The sequence below is a fragment of the Ursus arctos genome, unplaced genomic scaffold (genome assembly GCF_023065955.2).
Source record: "Ursus arctos isolate Adak ecotype North America unplaced genomic scaffold, UrsArc2.0 scaffold_13, whole genome shotgun sequence".
Classification (NCBI taxonomy): domain Eukaryota; kingdom Metazoa; phylum Chordata; class Mammalia; order Carnivora; family Ursidae; genus Ursus; species Ursus arctos.
The window spans coordinates 57,912,446-57,937,722 of record NW_026622797.1 but is presented as its reverse complement, the minus strand read 5'-3'; the positions used below and the strand labels follow the sequence as shown (position 1 = coordinate 57,937,722).

The 25,277-nt window shown below is 40.0% G+C and overlaps 1 protein-coding gene across 1 annotated transcript; it reads right to left on the bottom strand.

The window, feature by feature from the left end:
- Positions 1 to 886: 886 nt before the first annotated feature.
- Positions 887 to 23,992, bottom strand: MCHR2 (melanin concentrating hormone receptor 2). The gene is made up of 5 exons (XM_026511744.3): positions 23,811 to 23,992; positions 16,936 to 17,145; positions 12,271 to 12,465; positions 9,571 to 9,690; positions 887 to 1,202 (listed from the first exon to the last, which is right to left on the bottom strand). The coding sequence occupies exons 1-5, from the start codon at positions 23,990 to 23,992 to the stop codon at positions 887 to 889; spliced, it is 1,023 nt and encodes a 340-aa protein (XP_026367529.1).
- Positions 23,993 to 25,277: the final 1,285 nt, after the last annotated feature.

The window sequence follows — 25,277 nt, the reverse complement described above, 5'->3', positions numbered from 1 at the left end:
AGAGAATGTATCTGAGTGTATGCTTAACAACCTGAAGAATACTATTATTAAAACGCAGATGCTGATTTCTACAATTCATAAGCATGAGAACAAAGCTAAATGCAAAATATGCTAATTTCTTACAGACATTAGTTATTTCCTTATGGGGCTATAGGAGAGAGCAAACCCCCCCGAATTATTGGCACTCTCCAGTATGATAGTTTCACAGGTTACCAAGGTGGTGCTTTCAAAGGACAGAAACAGGCAGACCTGGATTTTAGCTCAGCTCTTACGTAGCTGTGCAGCATCAAGCTATCACTTAACCTTTCTGAGGCTAAGTAAATTGAGGTAATACATACCTCAAGGGTTTGTTACATGTAATCTTACATATTGCATATGTTCAGTACATGGTAACTGTTAGCTAACAGGTGGAGCTGATTATCAAAGGCGTTAGATTGGACCATATGAAATTTTGTAGATAAAAAATGGCCAAATTTCAGACCCCATTGTAAGGTGTTCCCCTCCTAGGAACCTCAAGAGCACTGTTGCAGTGAGCGAAGTATGGATGGCAAGGCCAGATTCCTTAGTGAGTTTTCCGTTAATAGTCATGGATGGCCTTTTCATCAATGACTAGTTTATAATGTGCTGAAATAACATCCACAACCATGGAGCTCAGGTAACTTAGACTATCCCATTCCTTACTCCCAATGAAGACAAATATTTTACATCATACTAAAGTTAGCATATTAAACTCCTTGCATTTGAAAGGTTACACTTATGTTCCACGCTACTAAGAGTCACAAGTACCCAGGAAGGATGGACACAAGCACACTGTTCACCTGCCCTTTCTGATAATATCAATAACATAGACAAGACTAACTAGACTTTTGGTGATCCATGTACTCTCCTAAAAGCTTGATTTCAAGGTATTTTCTATATTGTTGATTTCCCTCTCAGTCACTCTCCTTTGCACTTGAGGCAGACGTTTCCGGAAATTTCCACTCAGCACGATGTAGAGAAAAGGGTTAATGCTGCTGCTGGCATAGCTGAAACAGATGGAGAGATAATAGCCTACATGGAAGGCCAGGGTGGGCTGCTCCATCTGTAAGTTCACCAGTTGTATCACGTGATAGGGGGCAGCGCTTAGGATAAAGACCGCCACTAGCACCAGCACCATCTTTGTCAGCTTCATCACTCTCTCTTTTGGAACACTGGGGTTGTAACTACAAAGGAAACATTAGGATAGACAGAACATAAACAACCATAGAAATTACGGTGCAATGATTTCCTAGAACTTTCATCAACAGAGATGTAATGCAGTTACCATGTGCCCCCGGATATGTTGTGATGAGAGGAGCTGATTTTTCCCCACAACATATAACACATAATTGTGATACAATATCAGACAAATCCAGATTGGGAACATTCTACAGGATACCTGACCAGTACTCCTTTAATGACCTTGAGGTCATTAAAAAGAAGGAAAGTGTAGGAAACTTCATAGACCAGAGGAGACTGGGAAGACATGACAACTAAATGCAATATGGTATTCTGCATTGACTTCTAGACCAGAAAGAGGACTTTAATGGGAAAACTGGAGAAATCCAATAAGGGGTAGATTTTAGTTAGTAGTAATGTACTAATGCCATTTTCTTTGCTTTGACAAATGTGTCATGGTAAGGTAGCATATTAGTGGAGAAACGAAGTGAGTATATAGGAACTCTCTCTACTGTTTATGCAACTCTTCTATTAATTTAAAATTATTCCAAAATAAAAATATTTTTAAATTCCCAAGTTTTATCACGTTATATTATATTTAGATATTTAATAGAAACGTCCCAGGGACATAGTTGAGGCAGATGAATAAGCCTGGGGAATAATATTTTAAAAAGCATGGCAACTGAAAGTCACTGTAAGGTAACGATTCCTCTGCAGTTTATCAGAGTAGTCACCATCAGTCCTCTAACTTTTTCCGTTTTGAGGGATAATTGGACAGTATGAGTTCTGTTTCCTGAGATGCTCTTTGCATTTCTGAGAACAGTGCTGGGAACAAAGTGATCTGCTTTGGAGAACTGTCTTAAAAGGGCTCAAGCATCCTCTCCAGCTGTCAGTGTCTCAATATTCCATGTGATTCCATTTCAACTGTCTTACCAGCTCAGCTGCCTGTGATACATTTAGAAGCTAAATTATTTTTCTATAACTGTGGCTGCTTCCCTTTCCCATTCTAAACAACCCACCCTTAAAGAATGCAATATTTCCAAAGAATTTCAGGAAGCTAAGTGAGAAAAAATGTCAGGGGTCAGTAGAATACCTAAACCTTTGGTACCAGAGTTTCCACGAATTTTGACTCATAGTCAAACTGATAACCTATTTGACTTCTAAGGAAGACGGTGGGTTAGAAGAATCTTAAACTCACCTCATCCCCCACCTACATAACACACACATCAGTGTAAATAGCCCAGAAAATGACCCCAAAACTGGCAGAACAGACTTTCTGTGGTTAATCATAGAGAAGAGGGCACACCAAAAATGGTTGGAAGGACAAAGATGTGGTCAGGAACCCAAGTGACATGTGAGGCTGTCTTCAGGAGGGCAGAAAGCTGCAGGCATGAAGAAGGCAGAGGAGCAGACCCTACACCAGGTACCCCAGGCAGTGGGGACTTGCACTCTGAAGATGAATCTCCACATTTGGCTTTAAAACCAGAGGGGCTTAACTTCACAAGTTTTTACAATCAGTGAGGCTTAACACCTGGAAATTTAAAGATCAGCAGGCTCAGCTTTGGGAGAGCCAAAGTGTGGTAGGAAACTGAGTTCCCACTCTTAAAAAGACAGCACAACAAACAGTCCCTTGGAGATATAGAATAGAAGCAGCAGTTTGAGACATCCATGGGCTTTACTGGAAGATTTATCTACTAATCTCAGAAAATTTGCTGGAGGGGCAAAAATCATTAGGGGACTTCTCCAAGAATAAAAAAGCTGGTGGTGCCATTTCCCTCCCCTGCCCTCCAGCCTAGATACATGGACACCTAGGGAACCAACATGAACACTCGCTACCTGGCTTGCTAACAGTGTGTCCCACCCCCTGCTCTCCTCAGAACTGACCTTTCCAACCTACCCTTGGCAGCCCTCAAAAGTGGCTACAGGTCCTCTCCCAGAGCAGAACTGTGCAAATTTTGCTAATCCTGCATGCCCCAACCCCACATTCTGCGGGTCTCCAATATGCCTTTGGGTGGAGCCCATCCAAAGCGCTGCCACAAGCTTGGCAGTGTGCAAACAGCCCTGACAATGGCCAGCAGCACTCCAAAGTGACTCCTGCCCTGGGGAGAGGGGAAGATAACCGCACATACACAAGTTCCACTGTGGCCCCAGCACTGGGCTAGGGGCAGACATCTGGTCTGACTGCAGGCCCTGACCACCAATAAAAGCTTCTTGGGACAACACAGGGAGAGTGCCTTGCAGTTCAGTGTGACTGCAGCTCTGGCAGATGCCTGGTCTGACCCATCTCAAGCCCAAGGCAACCCCGTACTGATCCGTTAACAGCACAGTAACAAAACCTTGCCCACAAGAGGCAGAGAGAGCCATTGCAGATGACTGAACTGAAGGCAAATGCAGTTCAGCCATAATAGTAAGCCACACGCAACACATATAGGAGACACCCCTGAAGTGCCGGCTCTGGTGAACAGGGAACATCGCACTGCAGGGCACTATAGGACCTCTTCTTCATAAGGCCACTACTTTTAAGAACAGAAGATGTAGCTGACTTTCCTAACGCATAGAAACAGACACAGTTAGATAAGATGAGGATCAGAGGAATGGGTCCCAAATGAAAGAACAGGACAAAATCAAAGCAAGAGAGCCAAATGAAATGGAGATAAGCAATATGCCTATAGAGAATTTAAAGTAATAGTCATAAAGATACTCACTGGACTTGAGAAATTACTGAAGTTAAAAATACACTAGAGGGAATTAATAGTGGAATAGACATATGTGTGCTGCCAAAGTGAGCACAAAATAGTAAAACAGAGAAACAAAAGTCAAAGAAATTCATCACCTCTAAACCAGCCTCACAACGGGATTCTTTGAGTGGAAAGGAAAGACCACAAATGGGAGTAAGAAAAGTAGAAAGCACAAAAGCAACAAAATAAGTATATCTGTATAAAATAAAATATATAAAATAAAAATAAGTATATCTATAAAAATCAGTCCAGGGATTCACAAAATAAAAGGATGGAAAGTATAGCACCATATACCTAAAATATTGGGGGAGGGGAGTAAAAATTTAGTGCTTTTAGAATGGATTCAAACTTAAAAGACCACCAACTTAATACAGACTGCTATATGGATAAGATGTTATATATAACCTAATGATAACCACAAATCAAAAACCAGTAATAGATATGAAAATATAAGCAGAAAGGAATCCAGGTATATCACTAAAGAAAGCCAACCAACCATGAGAGAAGAGAGTAAGAGAAGACAGGAACAAAGATGAACTACAAAAACAACCATAAAATAATTTAAAAAATGACAATAAGTACATACCTATCAATAATTACTTTTAATATAAATGGACTAAATGCTACAAAGATAGGGTGACTGAATGGATAAACAAGTAAGACATATCTATATGTTGCATACCCAAGACTCATTTCATACCTAAAGACACATGCAGATTTAAAGTGAAGGGATAGAAAACATTCATCATGCAAATGGAAGTAAAAAAAAAAAAAGCTGGGGTAACATTACTTGTATTGGACAAAATAGACTTAAAAAAAAAGACTGTAACAAGAGACAAAGGATACTACATAGTTATAGAGAGAACAATCTAACGAGAACATATAACAATTGTAAATGTTTATAGAACCAATATGGGAAACACCCAAATACATAAAGCAGCTATAAACAAAAATGAAGGAAGTAATTGATAGTGATACATTCCTAGGGAACTTTAACACTCCACTTATATCAATGGAATGATCAGATAGAAAATCAACAAGGAAACAGTGGCTTCGAATGACACATTGGGCCAGATGGATCTAATAGATATATTCGGAACATTCCATTGTAAAAGAGTGGAATATACATTGTTTCAAGTGCACGTGGAATGTTCTCCAGAATACATCACATGTTAGGCCACAAAACAAGTCTTAACAAATTAAAAAAGGTCAAAATCATATCATGCATGTTTTTCTGACCATATGCTAGGAAATTAGAGATCAACCACAAGAAAAAAAATCTAGAAAGAACACAAATACATGGAGGTTAAATAACATGCTACTAAATAATGAATTGGTCAATCAAGAAATCAAAGAGGAAATAAAAAAATATTGACACAAATGATAACACAGTGGTCCCAAATCCTTGGGATCCAGCAAAAGCTATTCTGTGAGGGAAGTTTATAGCAATATAGGCTTACCTCAAGAAGCAAGAAAAATCTCAAATAAACATCCTACTCTTATACATAAAAGAGCATGAACAAGAACAAATGAGACCCCAAATCAGTAGAGGGAAAAAAATAGTAAATATTAGAGCAGAATAAATGAAACAGAAACAAAAGCCCACAGTAGAACAGATCAATGAAACCAGGAACTGGTTCTGTGAGGAGATCAACAAAAGTGATAAAACTTTAGCCAGACTAGGGGCGCCTGGGTGTCACAGCGGTTAAGCGTCTGCCTTCAGCTCAGGGCGTGATCCCGGCATTATGGGATCGAGTCCCACATCCGGCTCCTCCGCTATGAGCCTGCTTCTTCCTCTCCCACTCCCCCTGCTTGTGTTCCCTCTCTCACTGACTGTCTCTATCTCTGTCAAATAAATAAATAAAATCTTAAAAAAAAAAAACTTTAGCCAGACTCATTTAAAAAAAAAAAAAAGGACTCATATAAAATCAGAAAGAGTAGAAATAACAACACTACAGAAATAGAACAAATCATAAGAAAATATTATGAAAAAATTATATGCCAACAAATAGGACAACCTAGAAGAAATGAATAAATTCCTAGAAACATGATTTCCCAAAACTTAATCAGGAAGAAATAGAAAATTTGAACAGACTGATTACCAACAGTGAAATTGAATTAGTAATAAAAAAAACCCCAACAAACCAGAGTGCTTCCCAGGTGAATTGTACCAAACATTTAAAGAAGAGTTAATACCTATTCTCAATCTATTCCAAAAAATAGGAGAGGAAGGAAAGCTTCCAGATTCATTCTCTGAGGCCAACATGTGCAAAAACCCTCAACAAAACATTAGCAAACTGAATCCAACAATACATTAAAATCATTCACCACGATTAAGTGGGATTATTCCTGGGATGCAAGTGTGGTTCAGTATTCACAAATCAATCAATATGATAGATCACATTAAGAAGAGAAAGGATAAAAACCACATAACCATTTCAGAAGATGCAGGAAAAGCATTTTGCAAAGTACAACATCCATTCATGATAAAAACCCTCAATAAAGTAGGTTTAGAGGGAGGATCCCTCAACATAATAAAGTCCACATATGAAAAACCCAAAGCTAAAGTCATACTCAATGAGGAAAAAGTGAGAGCTTCTCCTCTAAGATCACTACTTTTATTCAACATAGTACTGGAAAGAAATAAGAAATAAAAGGCATCTAAATTGAAAAGAAGTAAAACTTTCACTATCATGCAGCTACGTGATAATATATTAAGAAAACCCTGAAGACTCCACTGAAAAAACCTGCCAGAACTGATAAATGAATTCAGTAAGGTCGTGGGATACAAATCAATATACAGAAATCTGTTGCATTGAGTAGCTAGAAAGAGAAATTAAGGTAAGAATCTCATTTACAACTGCACCAAAAATAATAAAATGCCTAGGAATACACTTAACCAAGGAAGTGAAAGATCTGTACTTTGAAAACCAAAAAACACTGATGAAAGAAATTTAAGATACCACAAACATATGGAAAGGTATTTCATGCTTGTGGATTGGGAGAACCAATATTGCTAAAATATCCATACTACCCAAAGCAATCTACAGATTTAATGCAATCTCTATCAAAATACCAACAGCATTTTTTTCCCACAGAACTAGGACAAATAATTCTAAAATTTTGTGGAACCACAAAAGGACCTGAATAGCCAAAGAAATCTTGGAAAAAGAAGAACAACCCTGGAGGTATCACAATTCTAGATTTCTTTAACCGCTGTGCCACCCAGGCGCCCCCCCCCCTTTTTTTTTTTTAAAGATTTTATTTATTTATTTGACAGAGATAGAGACAGCCAGTGAGAGAGGGAACACAAGCAGGGGGAGTGGGAGAGGAAGAAACAGGCTCATAGCGGAGGAGCCTGATAGATTTCTAAACATACTACGGAGTAATCAAAACAGTCTGGTACTGGCACGAAAAATAGACACATAGATCAATGGAACAGAATAGAGAGCCCAGAAATAAATCCACAATTATATATATGGTTAATTAATCTTTGACAAAGGAGGCAAGAATGTTCAATGGGAAAAAGACATTCTGTTCAACAAATGGTGCTGGGAAACTGGACAGCTACATGCAAAAGAATGAATCTGGACCACTTTCTCATACCATGCACAAAAATAAACTCAAAGTGGATTAAGAATCTAAATGTGAGACCTGAAACCATAAAAATCCTGGAAGAGAGCACAGGCAATAATTTCTCTGACATCAGCCATGGCAACATTTTTCTAGATAGGTCTTCTGAGGCAAGGGAAACAAAAGCAAGAATAAACTATTGGGACTACATCAAAATAAAAAGCTTCTTCACAGCAAAGGAAACTATATAAAAAAAAAACAACACCAAAAAGAGAACCTACTAAATGGGAGAAAGTATTTCAAATGACATGCCTGATAAAAGGTTAGTATCCAAAATATATAAAGAACTTACACAACTCGCCACCAAAAAACCAAATAGTCCAATTAAAAAAATGGGAGAAGATATGAATAGAGTTTTCACCAAAGAAGACATCCAGATGGCCAACAGACCCATGAAAAGATGCTCAACATCACTCATCATCAGGGAAGTGCATTTCAAAACCACAGTGAGATATCACCTCATACATGTCAGAGTGGCTAAAATCAAAGACAGAAAAAGCAAGTGTTGATGAGAATGTGCAGAAACAGGAATCCTCTTGCACTGTTGGAGGGAATGCAAACTGGTGCAGCCACTGTGGGAACAGTATGGAGGTTCCTTAAAAAATTAAAAATAGAATTACCATATGATCCAGTAATGCACCACTGGATATTTACCCCCAAAATACAAAAACGCTAATTTGAAAAAGATATATGTAACCCTGTGTTTATTGCAACATTATTTACAATAACCAAGATATGGAAGCAACTGTAGTATCCATTGATAGACATAAAGAATGTGTGATATATACATTTGTATGGAATATTACTCAGCCACAAAAAGAATAAAATCTTGCCACTTGCAATAACATGGATTGAGCTAGAGAGTATAATGCCGAGGGAAATAAGTCAGTCAGAGAAAGACAAATACCATATGATTTCACTCATATGTGGAAGAAACAAAACAAATGAAGAAAAAAAAAAGACAAAAAAATAGACTCTTAAAAGTAGAGAAGAAACTAGTGGTTGGCAGAGGGGGTGTGGGTGGGGAGATGGTTGAAATAGGTGAAGGGGATATAGAGGGGATTAATTAAGAGGGGATTATGTGTGGGAAATTTAGTGATCTTGTCTGTCCAAAACAAATACAGTAATCTAGTCTAAGGACACATTTTAATAATATTTTAAAAATCCAACATGTTACGTATTCACTGACTCACTCACTTGAACAACCTGGTATGGATAATTTCAAGTAGAAGATATATTTTTTTTAAAAGATTGATTTATTTGAGAGAGAGAGCAAGCGAGCACACATGCCCAGGAGGGAGGGACAGAGGGAGAGGGGGAGAGAGAATCCTCAGCAGATCCTCCCCAACTCCCCACCCCTCAACTGAGCGTGGAGCCTAGGCAGGGCTCTGTCTCAGAAACCTGAGACCATGACCTGAGCCAAAGTCAAGAGTTGGATGCTTAACTGAGCCACCCAGGCCCCCTAGAAAATAATTTAGATGTACTCATAGAGTTTTAGAGACAAATATCTTTAAAGGTTCTGCCCAAGTCTATTGTCTTAGGGTAAGTCTTTGGTTTTGTTTAGTCCTAATTAATCTTGTCCTAAATATTCAAATATTAATGAGATCCCTGTCCTCCAAATTAAAAAATTAAAACACAAAAATTAGAAAGTTATACATGGCATCTAAGATATTTACATATGTACACAACTCTGCAAAGTGTACAGATAAAACATTTAACATTATTGATGACAAATATAAAAGTATTCTTTAAATATTATCTTGAGTTCTGTTTACATTTTTATGAAACCATTACATCAGTGATTGCAACATTTATCACTGAGAGATCCTCAAATAGCTGCTTCAGAACACGTCCTGTTTTCAGAAATTGCTCGTGTAGACATTAATGCCCATATGTCTAAATGTGGTATGTTTCAAGTGATTGTTTAAATTTCTGTTGTAGATGTCTTAGGATCTCTGCATTGTTCTTTCAACAAATAAAGCAAAATAGGGTAAACACTTACCATCTGGCATCCTTATTCTGTTGATACACCTCCCAAGTATAGCATAAAATTAAAATATAGCACACCAAAATCAAAGGCAAAGGGAAAAAAAAAGTTGTTATCGTCAAGTAAAGCGTATACCTGTAAAATGAGAGAGAGAGAAGACATGATTGTCATATTCCCAATGCCAGGAACTTTTACAGTTTACGAGGCATGATTCTCTAATTTTTCAGGGCTCAGGATAAAAGTCCTTGGGGAAAAGTTAAGGATCTTTGCTGCTTTTACATAGAGAAAAATAAAATAAGATAAAACAGAGAGGGGCGCAAACCATAAAAGACTCAACTATAGGGAACAAACTGATGGTTGCTGGAGGGGAGGTGGGTGGGGGGATGGGGTAACTGGGTGATGGGCATTAAGGAGGGCACTTGATGTAATGAGCACTGGGTGTTATATGCAAGTGATGAATCACTAAATTCTAACCCTGAAACTAATACTACACTTTATGTTAACTAACTTGAATTTAAATAAAATCTTGAAAGAAAAAAAGAACTGCAAAAAAAGTCTTGCTCTTCATTTGTTTGCTGGCAACAGTGCTTCTCTCTCCTCCAGCCAAGCTCAAGGCTACTGAGTATGAAAACGTGCGAATATGTATTATTACCATTATCTTTTAGTGTTAATAACAGCAATAGGAACAGCAGGTAGCATTTATTATGTACTAGGCACGGATCTGAGTACTTAAATACTTTAATCCACCGAACCTCTGCCACCCCATGAGTACAATTGCCATTAGTATTCTCCTGTTACAGAAGAACTGTAAGAACTAAGGCCTGGTGGGGTTAAGTGGCTTGCCCGAGGTTCTCCAGCTAGTAATGAGCAGAGGTGGGATTTGAACCCAGACAGACAGTTGAGCTACACATCCCACACTTGTAATAAAGGCTCCAGATAGCTTCTCAAAGGGCCTGTTGTGAAATGAGCCAGTATTTTCCTCCGTGCTCCACCAGAGGAAATTCTCAGGTCCGCTGGCTCCATTTCTGTACAGATTCCAGGTGTCCTCATTCCTGAGGAACCTTGGTGTTGGTGAAAGAAGGTCACCCATGTTGGGTGGTTGCAGACAGGGTAGCAGAGAGAGAGAGAGAGCACCTGGGACCAGAGGGACTCTGAAAGCTACACAGTGGTTCCAGTCTTGGTTCCCGTAAGAACTTAATTCTGGGAGGATCAACAGAGGCTAGAACCTCAGATTATCCTTTATGATAACCAACCAAAAATAGCAGAAGCAGCTGCTGGTGCAAAACAGTGAATCATTGTCATTTCTTTGACACAGGCTGAAGTCCTACAGTCATCTCAGGTTGTGCTCCTCTTTTAGATACGTTGGGGTCCATATTAGTGTGTCAGCCACCAGTGATTAGATATCATTTCACCTTTAGATTGGTTTTTATCTGTGAGTGCAGCGAGTGCTTAGATATCATTTCACCTTTAGATGGTTTTTAGTGCCACCAGTGATTAGATATCATTTCACCTTTAGATGGTTTTTATCTGTGAGTGCAGCCAGTGCTGGTGGGAGAAATAATGAATAAACAATCGGTCCTACTGATGTTGTAGTCCTCTGGAGTTTTTCGTTACTGGATTTGTAGCCTTGCAAGGGCCTCTACCTCTATCCCTCTTGGGCTGTGACTACATGATGCAGAAATGACTCATTTATTTAACAAGTGGTGGATGGTAAAAAGGAATCTTCCAGATTGACTCGAGGTAATGTAGGCAAAAAGTACCTAGCACAATACATGGCCCTTAGTAAGCCATAAAAAATTTTAGTCATAGAATCCAATGCTGTGTTCAAAATTTCAAAAAAAAATTTTGACTTAATTTTTCCTTTCAAATTAAAATGTGAGGAATCCCTGTATTGGGATTTGGCTGCTGTATTAGTTACCAAAAGCTGACGTAACAAATTACCACAAACCCGATGGCTTGAAACAACAGAGCTGTGTCCATTCTGGAGGGAGAAGTCTGAAACTAAGGTGTTGGCAGGGTCGGCTCCTTTTGGAGGCTCTGAGGGAGAACGTGCCCCATGCCTTTCCCCCGTCTCTGCTGGGCTCTGGCGGCCCTTGGTGTTAGTTTGCTTGCAGACACATCACCCCAGTCTCTGCCTCTGTCTCCCCAGGCTTTCTCCGCTGTGCGTCCCTTCAAATCTCACTCTCCTCATGTGAACACCAATCCCTGGATTTGGGGCCGGCTCTAATCCAGCATGACCTCATTTAACTTGATGATATCTGCAAAGACCCTATTTCTAAATAAGGTCACATTTACAGGTCCTGAGAATTAGGACTTGAATATATCTTTTTGGGGGGAACACCATTCAACCAAACTCCTGTGGCATACCGATAAGGTCTGAGTCTCAGTAACTCCTAGACCTTTTTGGAAATTCTGCCCCTCTCTTGATTTTTGCATTCCCACTATGTCTGGTTACCATGGATCTTTAAAATCCATATTTAAATATATTTGTGTCCACTGAGGCTACATAATTAAACTCCAAATCTTTTTCTAAAGGTTACCCTCCCCTTAAAATCAAACTACCAACTGAATGTGGAAAGCAGAAAAGTAAGTGGGGAGACTGCCCCTTAGAGGATCCCCAAGGACACTCTGAGCGGCTGCTCACGTGTTGACAAGGAGGATGAAGCACTTCACAACTTAATTCAACTCTATTTTTCTTAAGTTTTAACAACCTACCAGAGGACATCGTCAGGGGATGTTAAATCAAAAGCACAACTCTCCACGCCGTCTTTAAATTTGATGACCTTCGAGTAGACCCAGACAGGCAATGCCAGAATGAAGGACGCCGCCCAAAGGCCCAAATTGATGCGGATGGTCTTGTACCTCGTTCTCCAACTTGTAAGTCGAAATGGTTGGACGAGAGCCAAGTACCTGCAAAGCCAGTTAAGAAGGGTTTGGGAGCAATCAATAAAAGCACTGAGCTCCAGGGATGAAAGGTTCATGACAAGAGTAAATTATTAGTATTATTATCCTCCCTGAAGCACACCTCTATCAGGGTAAAAGAAAGTTATATTTTTTAAGAGCCGGCTGATACCTGTAGAAAAAACAACTCTTGACCCTGCAAGTCTGAATAAACCACTCGCTGGAATAGCTGGCATTTCCACGAACACACTGATAATGGCGAAATTCAGCCCTGTGCAAACTCTCTTTACAAAGGTGCTTCCCATGTAGGCTAGGCTCTGGAAAACTTTGTCTCTGAGTGGGTTTTCCTCCAGGAGGGAAAGGCCCTCTTTCCAGTAGGGTTTACTGACATGGAGGCAAGAAGAAGGCAAGTGCGCTGGCTGGTAGGAGAGTCTGCGGACAGGATGAGGCTCTGGCGTGCTGGGCCAGACATTTTGCCCAGATGGCATTCCAGTGGGGGTCCCAGGCTCCTGGAGGTTCAGTTCACAGAAGTCACAGTGAGGATACACAGACGTGACTAGCACAGACTGTGCAAAGTCCCTGGGGAACTTAGGCTGGAGGCCAGCAAGGGGAAATGGACTAATTTCATAGGGAAAGGCGTTTTCTTTCTTCTCTGGCTTTCCATTTCTGATTCAGAAAAAAGGATAGTCATTAAATAAACTTGAAGTCCTGACATATCAAATATATTTGGTTCCCTAGCAAATTCAAGAAGAATTTTTCAGAGCCAACTGAAAGCTAAAGGGTGAGAAAGAGCCTAGACCCAGAAGGAAGAGTATTTGTGAAAGTGTACTTTTGCTGGAGGTGCGGGTGTTGGAAGGCAGTATTCATAGCCATTAAATTAATGTAACATATGTTTTGATGGTCATTTAATTTTTGTAGAGCTATTTAAGGAAGATCTGTAGAAATAAAAAAAATTTCCCATCCCCTGTTCTTTCAATTTTGCATAAGAGGCAGGACTTTTTAAGGGACACTTAGTTAAGGGACCCTTTGGCATGAAGGGAGATCAGGGCACCCCAGCTGCTCCTCCTTCTGCAAACTGCACCTTCATTACCTGTGGCTAAGGAGAGAAGGCCTCCCCGCCCCCCTGCTTGGGAAGGGGATGAAGTAGTGATTGTACAGCAACCCAGCTATCATTCTGTCTGAGATTAAAGGATGATGGAGTCATGGCATCAATAGATTAGCGAATCTTCTCTGTTATATCCTCACCCCAACACCCTCCTTCCCCCAGCTGAAAACCCCTTGGTGGTTTTCCATCTCCTATCAGAAATATTCAGAATTCTCTGAGAAACAAACTGAGGGCTTCAGAGGGGAGGGGTGGGGGAATGGGATAGACCGGTGATGGGTAGTAAGGAGGGCACGTATTGCATGGTGCACTGGGTGTTATACGCAACTAAGGAATCATCGAACTTTACATCAGAAACCAGGGATGTACTGTATGGTGACTAACATAATATAATAAAAAAATATTATAATAAAAAAAAGAAAAATTCAGAATTCTTACCATTACTTGCCAAGCTTTTCTCCACCTGGCCCTGTCTCTCACTCAGGCTGTAGCTTGTGTCAATCCCTCTCTGGCTTTCAAGCTCTCGTCCCTTTCAGGACCAGGTGCATGCTGTCCTACCTGGCTGGTCGATTCTCCTTCTGATTCCTCCTGCTCTTCCTTTGAGTCTCTGTTTAACAGTCTGTGTCTCAGGGAAGCTTCCCCTGACCACTCACTCTATACACGGGCCTGTGACTGTACATGCAAGGGGAACTCTCCTTTGCCTTTCTAGTATGTGTCGTCGTGTGGAAATACACATTTACCAGGGTGACTCTTCATTTAATGTCTGTCTACATGTCAGGAGTGGAAGCCCCGCGAAGGCAGGAACCTCGACTATTACTTTAATGCTGTTGTATTTCCTGTATCCAGCATAACTCCTGGCCTGTGGTCATACTCAAATATTTGTTGGATGAATGAATAAATGAATAGGGAATTTGGCTTCTACTTACTGACTTTCGATGTTCTAGAGAATTTACTTACAAAAGTAGTCTAGGCAGTTTTCATCTGGAGGCACGTGTTTTTAATTTGGATGTTCACAAAATTTTTTTGTATTGATTTGGAGGTAGGCACCCACTGTTGGAATGTTACACATACTTGTAGCTATTACTAGTCAGAGAAAGAAGGATGAAAATGATCAGAAACACTTGAAATTTATGCTCTTTTGAATTGGCAAAAGGCTTACTGATGGCACTGACATGGCCAGTGCTGTGGTTATGGCCTTGCAAAGAAAATGCCATTTCTTTTTACCAAATTGCAGATATTGTTGAAGTTTTATGCACTTAGTACAGTTGGAACTCTAAGAAATGCTGAAGAGAAAAGGTTCAGTTTTATAGAATCTTCATTTTTCTCTGGCCATGTGAGCCTCTAGAGTGAGGGCAGAGAGAAGGATAAGGGCCCGAGTGTCTTCATTTTAAAATAAAATTTTAGCATACTGTGTCCATTAGATTAAAAAAATGACATTCAGGTGTGTAAGACACACATGCACACGCACACATACACTCACAGAAAAGAACCCGTGAGCCTTAGGAAATGTATACAGTTGGTCTGTTCCAATGCAGGCAATGTCCATTTATTTGCAGTAAGGTTTACAGAAGAGATGTTTCCCTTCTTTAAAGAAAAAGCCAATACTCTCCTGCCTTCAGGGTACAGGGTATGAAGAAGCTTTTTCTAATCTCTGAGAATGGGATTACGATTGGTAAGACCTGTATTATAGGCTGCTTTTCTGCAGTGGGCCTGCGCAGAGCCCTCTCCCTGTGTTGGGCTGCTGATAAGCTCACCAGGCTTTATTCAGGACACTGTCAGCCTTGGCTGGCATCAGCTGAACTAACCAGACCTACTTGGTACATTGATTTTAAAATATGCTGTTAATTATAAATTGAGAAGCACACTCTATATTTTGAAAATTCAAAATATAGCAACAGGTTATAAAAATGCATTAAACATCACCATCATTATTCATGTCTGAATAATAATGATTCGGTGAATGATTTCTTTGAACCTCGCTATTCCTTTGTTTATTCATTTGAAAAACTGCTCATCACTTCCCCACTCCAAAGGCACATGTGGAAGGCTAAAAGACACAGAGCTCAGGAAGGAGTCCTGGATGGACCCATGGAAATTGAACATAGACCTCAAGACTGACAGTCATTCATTTCATCAATATTTTTTGAGCACCCCTGTGCCAGGCACTGTCACACAGATACTTGGGATATTTTAGTGACAAAAGACCCTAACTTTGTGGAATTTACATTTGAGGAGCAGGGGAAGCTGAACTATAAAGAGTACACACATACATCCACACACTAAGTAAATTAAACTATGTGATATATTGGCAGCAAGGGAGAAAGATAAAGTAGATCAGAGCAAGCCGGGGGTGGAGTGGGGTGGGGTGGGGTGGTCAAGTGTGCTGGCTTGGCTTAGAGATGGGAAGATGGATGGAGGTTTTAAGTGGGTTGTTCCCTGAGACAATTCCTGTTATGCATATTACTGTGTCTTTAGGGCTCGTTTCTATTTGGGGAATGCTGCTAAGACCTAGTCTGGAGGTCCTAGCATCTGGATGAGGCAGAGACATCTTAGCTTGCCTGCTTCCTACAGAGGCCAGATAAGGAGGTAGTTATGAGCAACCTGCCCTCTCTAGAATAGTCTGGGTCTGAACTGGGCTTCACCACTCACTGGCTCCACAAGTACCCATCATTACTACCGGCTCCTCTAATAACATTAGTTTACATGGTTAGTGAATATGGTTGCGGCACATTCCCGGTCACAGTCGAATGCACTTCTAATGATGTAAAATGACAGCGTTTGCATTCACCAGTCATAACAATGGGTGTAGAAGATGTAAAATATGGTCTTCCTAGTACTGAAGCATCTCTTCATAGCTATTCAGGAGCCCACATCTATTCCCCAGATTCCTTCAAGCTGCTAGGTGATAACAGGAGTCTGTGAAACATTGAACATACCAGTGAGACATTGAACATACCAGAAGTAGCCCTGGACAGAGTGAGGAGACCTACTGCAGTTCTCAGCTCTGCCACTGACTCGCCACGCGCCTTCAGAAAAGCCCTTCACTTCTTGGGAACTCAGCTTCCTTATTCCAGGAGTGATGCACTCATTCTGGTTTCTAACATTTCATGATCTCAAGATATTTTTATCTTACAGTGAATTATAAATAAAACAAGTTTAAAAGAATGATTTGCAAAAAAGGAGATTTTAGTGTTCTAAGTTTTCCATTAAAAATATATTTCTATGCAAGTTGGAAAAAATATTTTTAAGTCCTACAATGAAACAAGCAAAGGAAGAGGAGCTTGGCTGTTACAAACCAGCACCAATGTTGCTTAAATTGGGATGAAGCACAGGCACTTCTGAATTATGTTAAGCTGTTTCATAGTTTCTTCACTTACCTGTCCACACTCATCACAGTCATGATGGCGCTACAGGCAAACTGGTTGCAGGTATCCAGGGATGTGATAATGGTGCAAAGAGGCCCCCCAAACACCCACTCTCCTCCCCGGGCCCACTGATGAATAAGAAAAGGCATTCCAATGATGTGAACCAGATCAGCCACAGCTAGGTTGCAGATATAAATGTCAGGAATGGTTTTTTTCCTGGACCTGCAAGAAAAGCAGGGAAACTGAGGATTGATATTGAAAGTATGCACCTTCTTCAATTTATGCCACCTGTTACAAGTTGTTAATTGTCAAAATGAATTTTAAAAGAAGTTCAAGGAAAACCTACACAAATGCACATATGAATGCCTAGTCTTGTGCATATTTAAACATTCTGAACTATTTATCTGATAACTTACTGTGGTGGCTTAAAAATTTGGCCACAAATTCTCTGATATTGCTTTCAAAAGATGGGGCCTAGTCCCCTCCCTTTGAGGGTGGTCGAGCTTAGTAACCCACTTTTCACAAATGGAATATGGTAGAAATGACAACGTGTGACATAAGAACATAAAGGCATTATAGGGTTCCTCCTTGCTCTCTCTCAGATCACTTTCTCTGGGGTAGTCAGCTGCCATCTTGGGAGGATACTCAAGCAACTCTGTGGAGAGGTCTACATGGAGAGGAGCTGAGGCCCCCTGCCAACAGCCAGCACCAGTCTTCCAGGTGTGTGAGTGAGCTACTTTGGAAGTAGGTGCTCCTGCTCCTGCCGAGATGACTGTTGCCTTGGGGACAGCTTAACTGGAGCTTGATGAGAGACTCCAAGCCAGAACCACCCAGCTAAGCTGTTCCTGGATTCTTGCCCCTTAAAACGACGTGAGATAATAAATGTTTATTGTTTTAAGCCATGCAGTTTTGGGGGTAATTTCTGTGTAGCAACAATTTAAACCAACTCTAAGCTCACTCAGGCAAAGCGCTTAGTCCTTGCTTATGCCTAGCACCAAAAACAGCTGAACAGGAAAAACAAATGGTTTCCATCGTGTAATGCATTTTTTCCCCCCACTGAAGCAAAAGTCAGTCCCAACAGGTCACTGTTAAAGAAATGTCAGCCTTTACTTAGAAATATTCCAATAAATCTAACCCATTTGCAAAGACTATAAATTAAGACCCTGAAATCCAGATAGTGTGGAGACGAAATCTGAAAAGAGTAAACTGGTAGAGGGCTCGGAGAATGATCTCATGGCTCTTGCTGGGGGCAGTGAATTTAGTCCTATCTAGATATGGCACTCTTCTCTGAAGGCAAAAGAATTTTCTAAGAACAGAAATTTAAATTTAAAATTCAGTTGGTCCCTATGTTCAAGGAGTTGGGACATGCAATAATAAACAGGTAACATCTTTTTCTAGGAGATGATATCCATTAGTTCAACAAACATTTTATTGCACACCAATTCTATGTCAAGCATAATGTGCTCTGGGGCTGCTAAGCTAAGTAATCTATAAACTGTAACATCAAGGAGCTCGTAGTCTAGGTATGTCTAAATAAACGATCACTGTGGTGCGATGAGAGAAAGCTAGAGCAAGCACAAGGAGCACACAAAAGGGGCCTCTAACCCCCTCCCCTGGGTACAGTCAAAGCGGATTTCTTGGCTGAAGTGACATCTGAACTGAGGACAAATAAGACTTTAAAGAGCACATAAAAATTAGCCCTAAGATTATGCCACAATTGCTAGTTCAGGGCTTTGCTCTGTGTTTGGAGGCTTGTGTGTGTCTTTATTATTCATTGGCTGAAAATTCTACAGCCTGTGAACTTTATTTCTAAGCCAGAGAATCCTCCTGTGAGACTAGTCGGCGAGGATATTTTACCCAGAGCCTGGCAAGTACACTTGACTCAGCGACCACACTCTGGGCATTGTTGATGCCATGTTGGTTCCTTGTCCCCAGCAGGTGGTGACTTATATCATAAAGACCCAAAATGAGAAGAGATTTGAGGAAAAGATCTTGTCAACCAAAAGAGCAGCCAAGTGACTGTCCTTGGTTTCTCATCCTCTGTCTTCTCCAGGCTTTGGGCAGTGGGAGATGGGGAGGGGTGGAGGAGAATAGACCCTAGAGGTCAGGTAGAAAGAGTTCCACATTAAAAAAACAAAAAACAAAGCAAAAATACCACAAAAATCCCCCCATAAATCTTAGTCTATAAACAGATGTTATTTTCATTTGAATTGGGATATAAACCATAAGTGGTTGCTTAGGGTCTAATTGCAGCAATTAGATTCATGGCCCTTGCTCTTCTCTAGACAGGCACCCATCCTTTACTGATAATGAATTATGGTAATTCCATTGTTGAGGACAGTACAGGCCATTAACTGGCAATTAAAAAGAATTAAATTAAGTGTTTCTAGAAGATATTCTGTATAGAAAAAGAGAATTCTGAAGCAAATGATGATCTGGGCATGAGATAATAAGGCAATAAAAACAGCGCATTATGTTTATTATTGCTTTCTTTACTAAAAGTGACAACATAGAAATTAAAACAAAAATAAAGAGAAATTGTAAAATCTCTACCTATACAACTTGCATTCTTTTTTTAGGCCTAATTTATCTCCAGATTTTCCATTGCCAGACTTCATTAGATTTCTGTCTCTCATGACCCAAACATTTAAAATAAAAAATGTAGACTAGTGACCATTTTAGTTAACATGTTTTCCATATGGTTAACATGGCCATATCTAAGGCTCAATAATACAATAAATTATATAGTTGTTATAAATCCTAGTTTGCAAGAGTATTTAATCAAAAGGGATACGTACTGATTGAGTAAAAAAGTCCCAATTATGTATGTAGCATAAATTTATGTAATATTTAAATAATTTATTTCAACATGGGTTTAAAAATATGCTGGAATATTATATCAATTGATTACAATGACTATCTATTGGGTAATAGTAGTAGGACTGATTTTGACTTTAAAATTTTTCTATTAAAAAACGTGTTTACTTTTTACAGTCAGAAATAACAATATATGCTATGGATTAAAGAAAACTGCTAAGACATACAACGCCACACATGCAGGAGGCTGCTTTGCTGATCAGCTTGCTCTCAAATCCATTTCCTACCCTTCTCCAGCTGTGTTCCTAGGTGTCCTTGCCAACTGGCTTTTGGTTGGTTTTGGCCAATAGGAAGCACTATTGGAGGGAAACTGGAAGATGGAGGAGAGGAGAGGCCAGGGAATTTCCTTGTTCTTTCTGCTGTTGGCATCTCTGGGCAGTGGCTGCATTCCATCTATGGCTCCACCTTCATCCTGTAGTCCCTATTCCATGGTCCCAGATCCCATTATGGCTATAGCTCCTGAGAGGTGGTCCAGACTCCTGAGGTCTGTAAAACCACCTGCCTCCTTTTCTCCGTCCAACTCAGGGCCAGGAGAAGGGTGGTGGTGTTGGGGTGGGAGATGGTGGTAGGACACGGTAGTAGCTTCCTGCTTTTGTGTATCTCTGGGTGGCCTTACCAGCCCCTGTTAGGCATTTAACTCTAGTTGAATTAATTTCCTCTTGTGAGCCAGCCCCAATGGATTAGTAGTGATTTTGTGAAGCACTGTGCTGAGAAGAATTCTGAGTCTTCACACAGGCACTACTTATAGGACAAACCTGTGCACATATCAGAAATGATTGGCGTGGATGGGAGAGTTTAGGGTCGAGTGACATATTTGCCAACCTTGCTCTGGATACACAGTGTAATACAATTGAAAAAGAACCTGACTGGGAATTCCATTTTCATTTCTGTGCCCTCCTTGTGTCCTTGGGCAAGGCATTCAACCCCTTCAGATTACAGAGTTGTCTTGATGCACTGGACTATCACAAGGAGGCTCTCTCAACAACCTTCCAGTTCAGGTGAATAGATGTAGCTGAAAGGTTCTGCAGTATCTAAAACATAGGGTATGTGTGCAGCAAGAGTATGGTCAACCCCAGCAAGAGCTTACATATGGCTGACACTCTGAGAATGGCTGAGGGCTGGGTCAGAGGGAGCCAGTAGTTGTGATTTAAACTGGGTGGGGGAAAGGAAGAGGCCTTGTTCTAAGTATTTCCCCTCCCCGTCTATCTTAGCAACTGGTCTTCCACCATTAGATCATTAGCGTTCCTTAGGTTAATTCATTGACCCTCTTGTAATCTCTGTATAAAATGTATATACCATTGGGAGGGTTTAAAGTAAGGTGTTTCAGTAGTTCATGATATAGTGTGAATTTGTTGACTTGACAGGGAGTTGAGGTCAGGGAATGACAGAACAAGGACTTTTTATCTATCAGGAAGAAGGGCATCCCTTCGAGTCTTTGCCAACATGAAGCTGTCAGTAGACAGGTGAAAGATGTGTTCAGGAGGTGGGGGTGAGGGACTGATGGAGAAGAACATCCTCCCTTTTGTGGAAGTAGCTTCCCAGGGCCCACTGTGACTGTGGAACATAGTTGTGTAATGGGGTTGAGTTCACTAGTCCGTCTGAAGAATAAAAGGAAGAAATGATCATGTTATAATTGGCCCAATTTCCCTCCTACATTTTCTAATCTGGCTTCCTTTTGACTACCTGTGAATTTAACGTGTGACAGACTGGTAATGATCTGGCCTCACTACTTTATAGTCACCTTCCTAATGCACAAATTGCTTCTTACTTTTAAAAATAGCCACATAGAACCTCTTATTCTGGAAAATCCATCTTCCTTAAACCTATTTTTTTCATACATGTTTCTAGTCTTCCTTTGCAAAGTCAGGAGTTAGTTCATTGCTTACTTCCCAGCATCGCTAATGATCTTACCGACTTTTAGTTCTATTCATCTTCTCCCGAGACAAATACTCATCATAAATGCAAAGTCCCTAAAACTTTAAATGTATCTATTTCTCCTTATTTTTAGTGTAGTCTTAGTGTTTTAATTAAGCCACCCATCTGTTAAGAAGGTAACAAAAGATCATGGCAAGGCATGATGAAAATATTAATACAAATTGCCTTAAAATTTTTGGAGAGCAGTTTTCAAAAAAAAGCATTAGGTAAATTCCAAGCCAAAAAAAAAATTAAAATTAATTTGCTTTCACATTACTTTAGAAAGACTAATACATTTTTTGGAGAGCAATTTGCAAAGAAAAATATTAAAATCTTACTAATTAAAATTAAGTTGCTCCCAAATGTTTTTTGAGAGACTAGAAGATTCATCTTAAATGCTTCATTAACATATATCTTCTCACATATTTTCTATAAATGGTAATGATACAAAGAAAGCACAGATTTTTCCACAATCATTGCAAATAAATTGGTCAGTATGATGGCTCAGGTTTTCTTTTTTCCAGTTAAATGATTATTTGCTTTATGTTGAGAATCTGTTTCCAGGAATTATAGCTCAGTATCGACTTTTGGAAGAGTTCATATTCCACATTTCTTCTTTTTTCCAGCTTTGTCTCCAGATGAGTAGATAGGTTCAGGCCATTATCTATTGGTGTAATTTGAGGGGAATCAAGAATTTTCTCTTGCCCCAAATACCTCTTCGACAGCTTGTCACAGGGTCTGAAATCTAACATTGAAGAGTCTTTGCATATAAAATTTGCCTATATAAAATGCAACCATATCTGCAAGGCCAACACATTATAAGAACTTGATTTCTCTCCAGTGGGGCCGAGGCTTTATGGGTGTGAGGCACAGTACGTGTATCTCTAGCAGACAACAGTAAAAATATCAAGGAGTATGAGGGAAAGATGGAAAGAGAAGTGGGCAGGAGCAACATGCAAACAGGAGACAGCTAGAAACATTCTCGTGTTTCTGACTATTAACTTTCTATTTGGCACTGTTGCCTCCTTGAGGCTTCCTGAGAATATCTGATTACTTCTGCTTCCCTTCCTGGAATTCATTATTTGAACCATCTTTTTTTTTTTTTCCTTTTCACTTGATTATTTTTAATGTCTTGTATTATTTTTCAATTTTGTGTGTTTAAATCTTATCTTTTCCACTAGTCTGTGAACTTTTTAGAGTCAGATACCGCCACATTTCTTTGGTATTTTCATAACCCTTGGTGCTAGTTTTGCAAAGGTATTAGTAATACATATTGCATTGAACTGCTTCTAGCATTTAAAAAAATTAATGTGAAATGCTTGATAGTCCAGAAACCAATATTGCCCTGTATGTTACCAGGTAATCTATTATTTCCCAAGTTGAGCTTTCTGCCCTGGGGTTGAGAGGAAGGAGGAAATTACCCGAATGAGGTGCGAGATGTAAAGCAAGGTCAGGAGGTGCTCCGGAGCAGACGTCTCTCAGTTTGGCCTACATGGCGCTGGTCTACAGTGAGGGGAACAGCCCACCCTCTGTGACTGCCGGAATCTTTGGGTGATCAGGTGGAGTTTCTCTTTCTTGCCCAAATGAGTGCAAAATAGCCTCTTTCACCAACTGAGGAGGGCAGGTTTTTTTTTTTTTTTAAATAAATATAGAAACTCCATCTGTATTGGCTCTATAAACATCTCTGGGCTGTACACAGTATAAGTCTTACTGTCGATAAAATGGTTGCGTTGCAGTTCTACTCCACGCCTGGGCTCCAGCTCCAGAGATTCTGAATTAGTCAGTCTAGGATGAAACTATGTATTCGGACTTTTGAGAGCTCCCTAGGTGATCCGATATGGAACTAAGATTGAGAATCACTGCTCTAAAAATTCCCTAACCCAGCAGTAAGCACTGGCTTAGGTCTTTTCATTTTGAGTTTTGCAACTCAGATGTTACTTAATACATGATGCGAATATCTGTAGAATCTTCTTTAATGATCTTAACCAAATATTTCCTAAAACCGATTTCATTAAGAAAAATCCTATAGAGGGAAAAGGATTCATTTAGTGAGTATAGAATGTGCCTAAATTAGGGAAAACAATAGAAGCTCTTACCTTATTATAGTGAATACAATGAGGATGTTGCCAACCAGCCCCATTGAACAGATAATCCCAATCATAGAAGGGAGGATGATTGTATCTACGATGCTGAGGGTTTGATAAGCAAACTCTTTATTGCAGGATTTGTTTAAAAGTTCAGCAGAGGTGTTCCAACAGGATGAGCGAATTGAATTCATTGTTCATGAACTTCCAGTGGTTAAAGCTGTGAAGGAATAAGAAGTTCTTTCTTTAATGAATTTTTGAGGCAGTTCCATGAACATAGCATTTCTTTAACTTAATTGAAAAAAAATTTATTGGGGCCTTCTTTGTACCAAGAATCCATGCAACATAAGATTCCAGGTGAATATGACAGCTCTTTGTCCATGATGGCCTCACGGAATATCAAAGGGGATGTGTAAAGAGCAAATTACAGAACAGCGTACTGTGGTAATATGCGTTTGTTATCCCACCTTAGTGTAGTACCTTCTTTGAACATTGCTGATACTTACTCAGTACATGTGGTGCTGGTTGTTTACAGCTGCCATCTGTTCTTATTGGTCTGTGTGTCTACTTGGACTGACTAGTACCCCTGCAGTACTTAGGTTGTTAAATATATCTTCTCTGTCCGCAATAAAGTGCATGGGGACACCAACTCTGATTATTTGGGAATGGAATGCAGTAAGACTTCCTGAGATGATTCCTGGACTATCTTAAAGGATGAATAAGAGTTAGCTCGGTAGGGGTGCCTGTGTGGCTCAGTGGGTTGAGCGTCTGACTCTTGATTTCGGCTAAGGTCATGATCTCAGGGTGATGAGATCTAGCCCTGTGTTGTTCTGTGCTGGGCATGGAGCCTGCTTAAGATTTTCTTTCCCTCTCCCGCTGCCCCTCCCCCCCTAAAAAAATGGATGCTTTTTTTTTTTTTTTTTTTTTTTTTTTTTTTAAGAGCTCAGTAAAGGACAATGTAGGAAGGGAAACGTGTTATAGCTAGGGGGGTACCACATACAAAGTATAATTATGGCACAGGAAAAAATATGCTAAAAAAAAACAAGTAAAGAAATGAAACCAAGTAGATCTGGAAAATTATTTGCTTGACTAAGATACTTAAAAATGCCATCTAAGTCTTGTTTCTGGTAATGGTAAATTGGGTAACCCAGATTAATCCTCCCACTGAAAACAAAATATGCTGGACAAATGCTTATATGTATATATGTGAATATGTGTATGTTTGTGTATACAGCAATTTAAAAATATTCAAGATCTGAAAACTTACTGGCAGTCCCCCTGAATATTAAAAGATCCTGTAACTGGGAGGTAGGCAGAATATTAAAGCACCAAGGCTATCTTTATCCAGAAGGCACTTACTGCTGCCACAGCCACTTGAGCCCTGGTTCCATGTCTGCAATCATATCCAGAGGGACGTCAAGGCCCACAGCCTACTAAGGTGAAAGATTTTGCAGAAGAACCCTTTCTCTGAGCTGGAAC

Bases quoted from the DNA above. Each gene is read 5' to 3' on its own strand.
- MCHR2 (XM_026511744.3), bottom strand. From the start codon at position 23,992: ATGAATTCAATTCGCTCATCCTGTTGGAACACCTCTGCTGAACTTTTA. The intron at 12,466-16,935 runs GTAAGTGAAGAA...CTGGCTTTGCAG, and splicing joins ACTGTGATGAGTGTGGACAG to GTACTTGGCTCTCGTCCAAC. The intron at 9,691-12,270 runs GTAGGTTGTTAA...CTCATTTTACAG, and splicing joins TCCCCTGACGATGTCCTCTG to GTATACGCTTTACTTGACGA.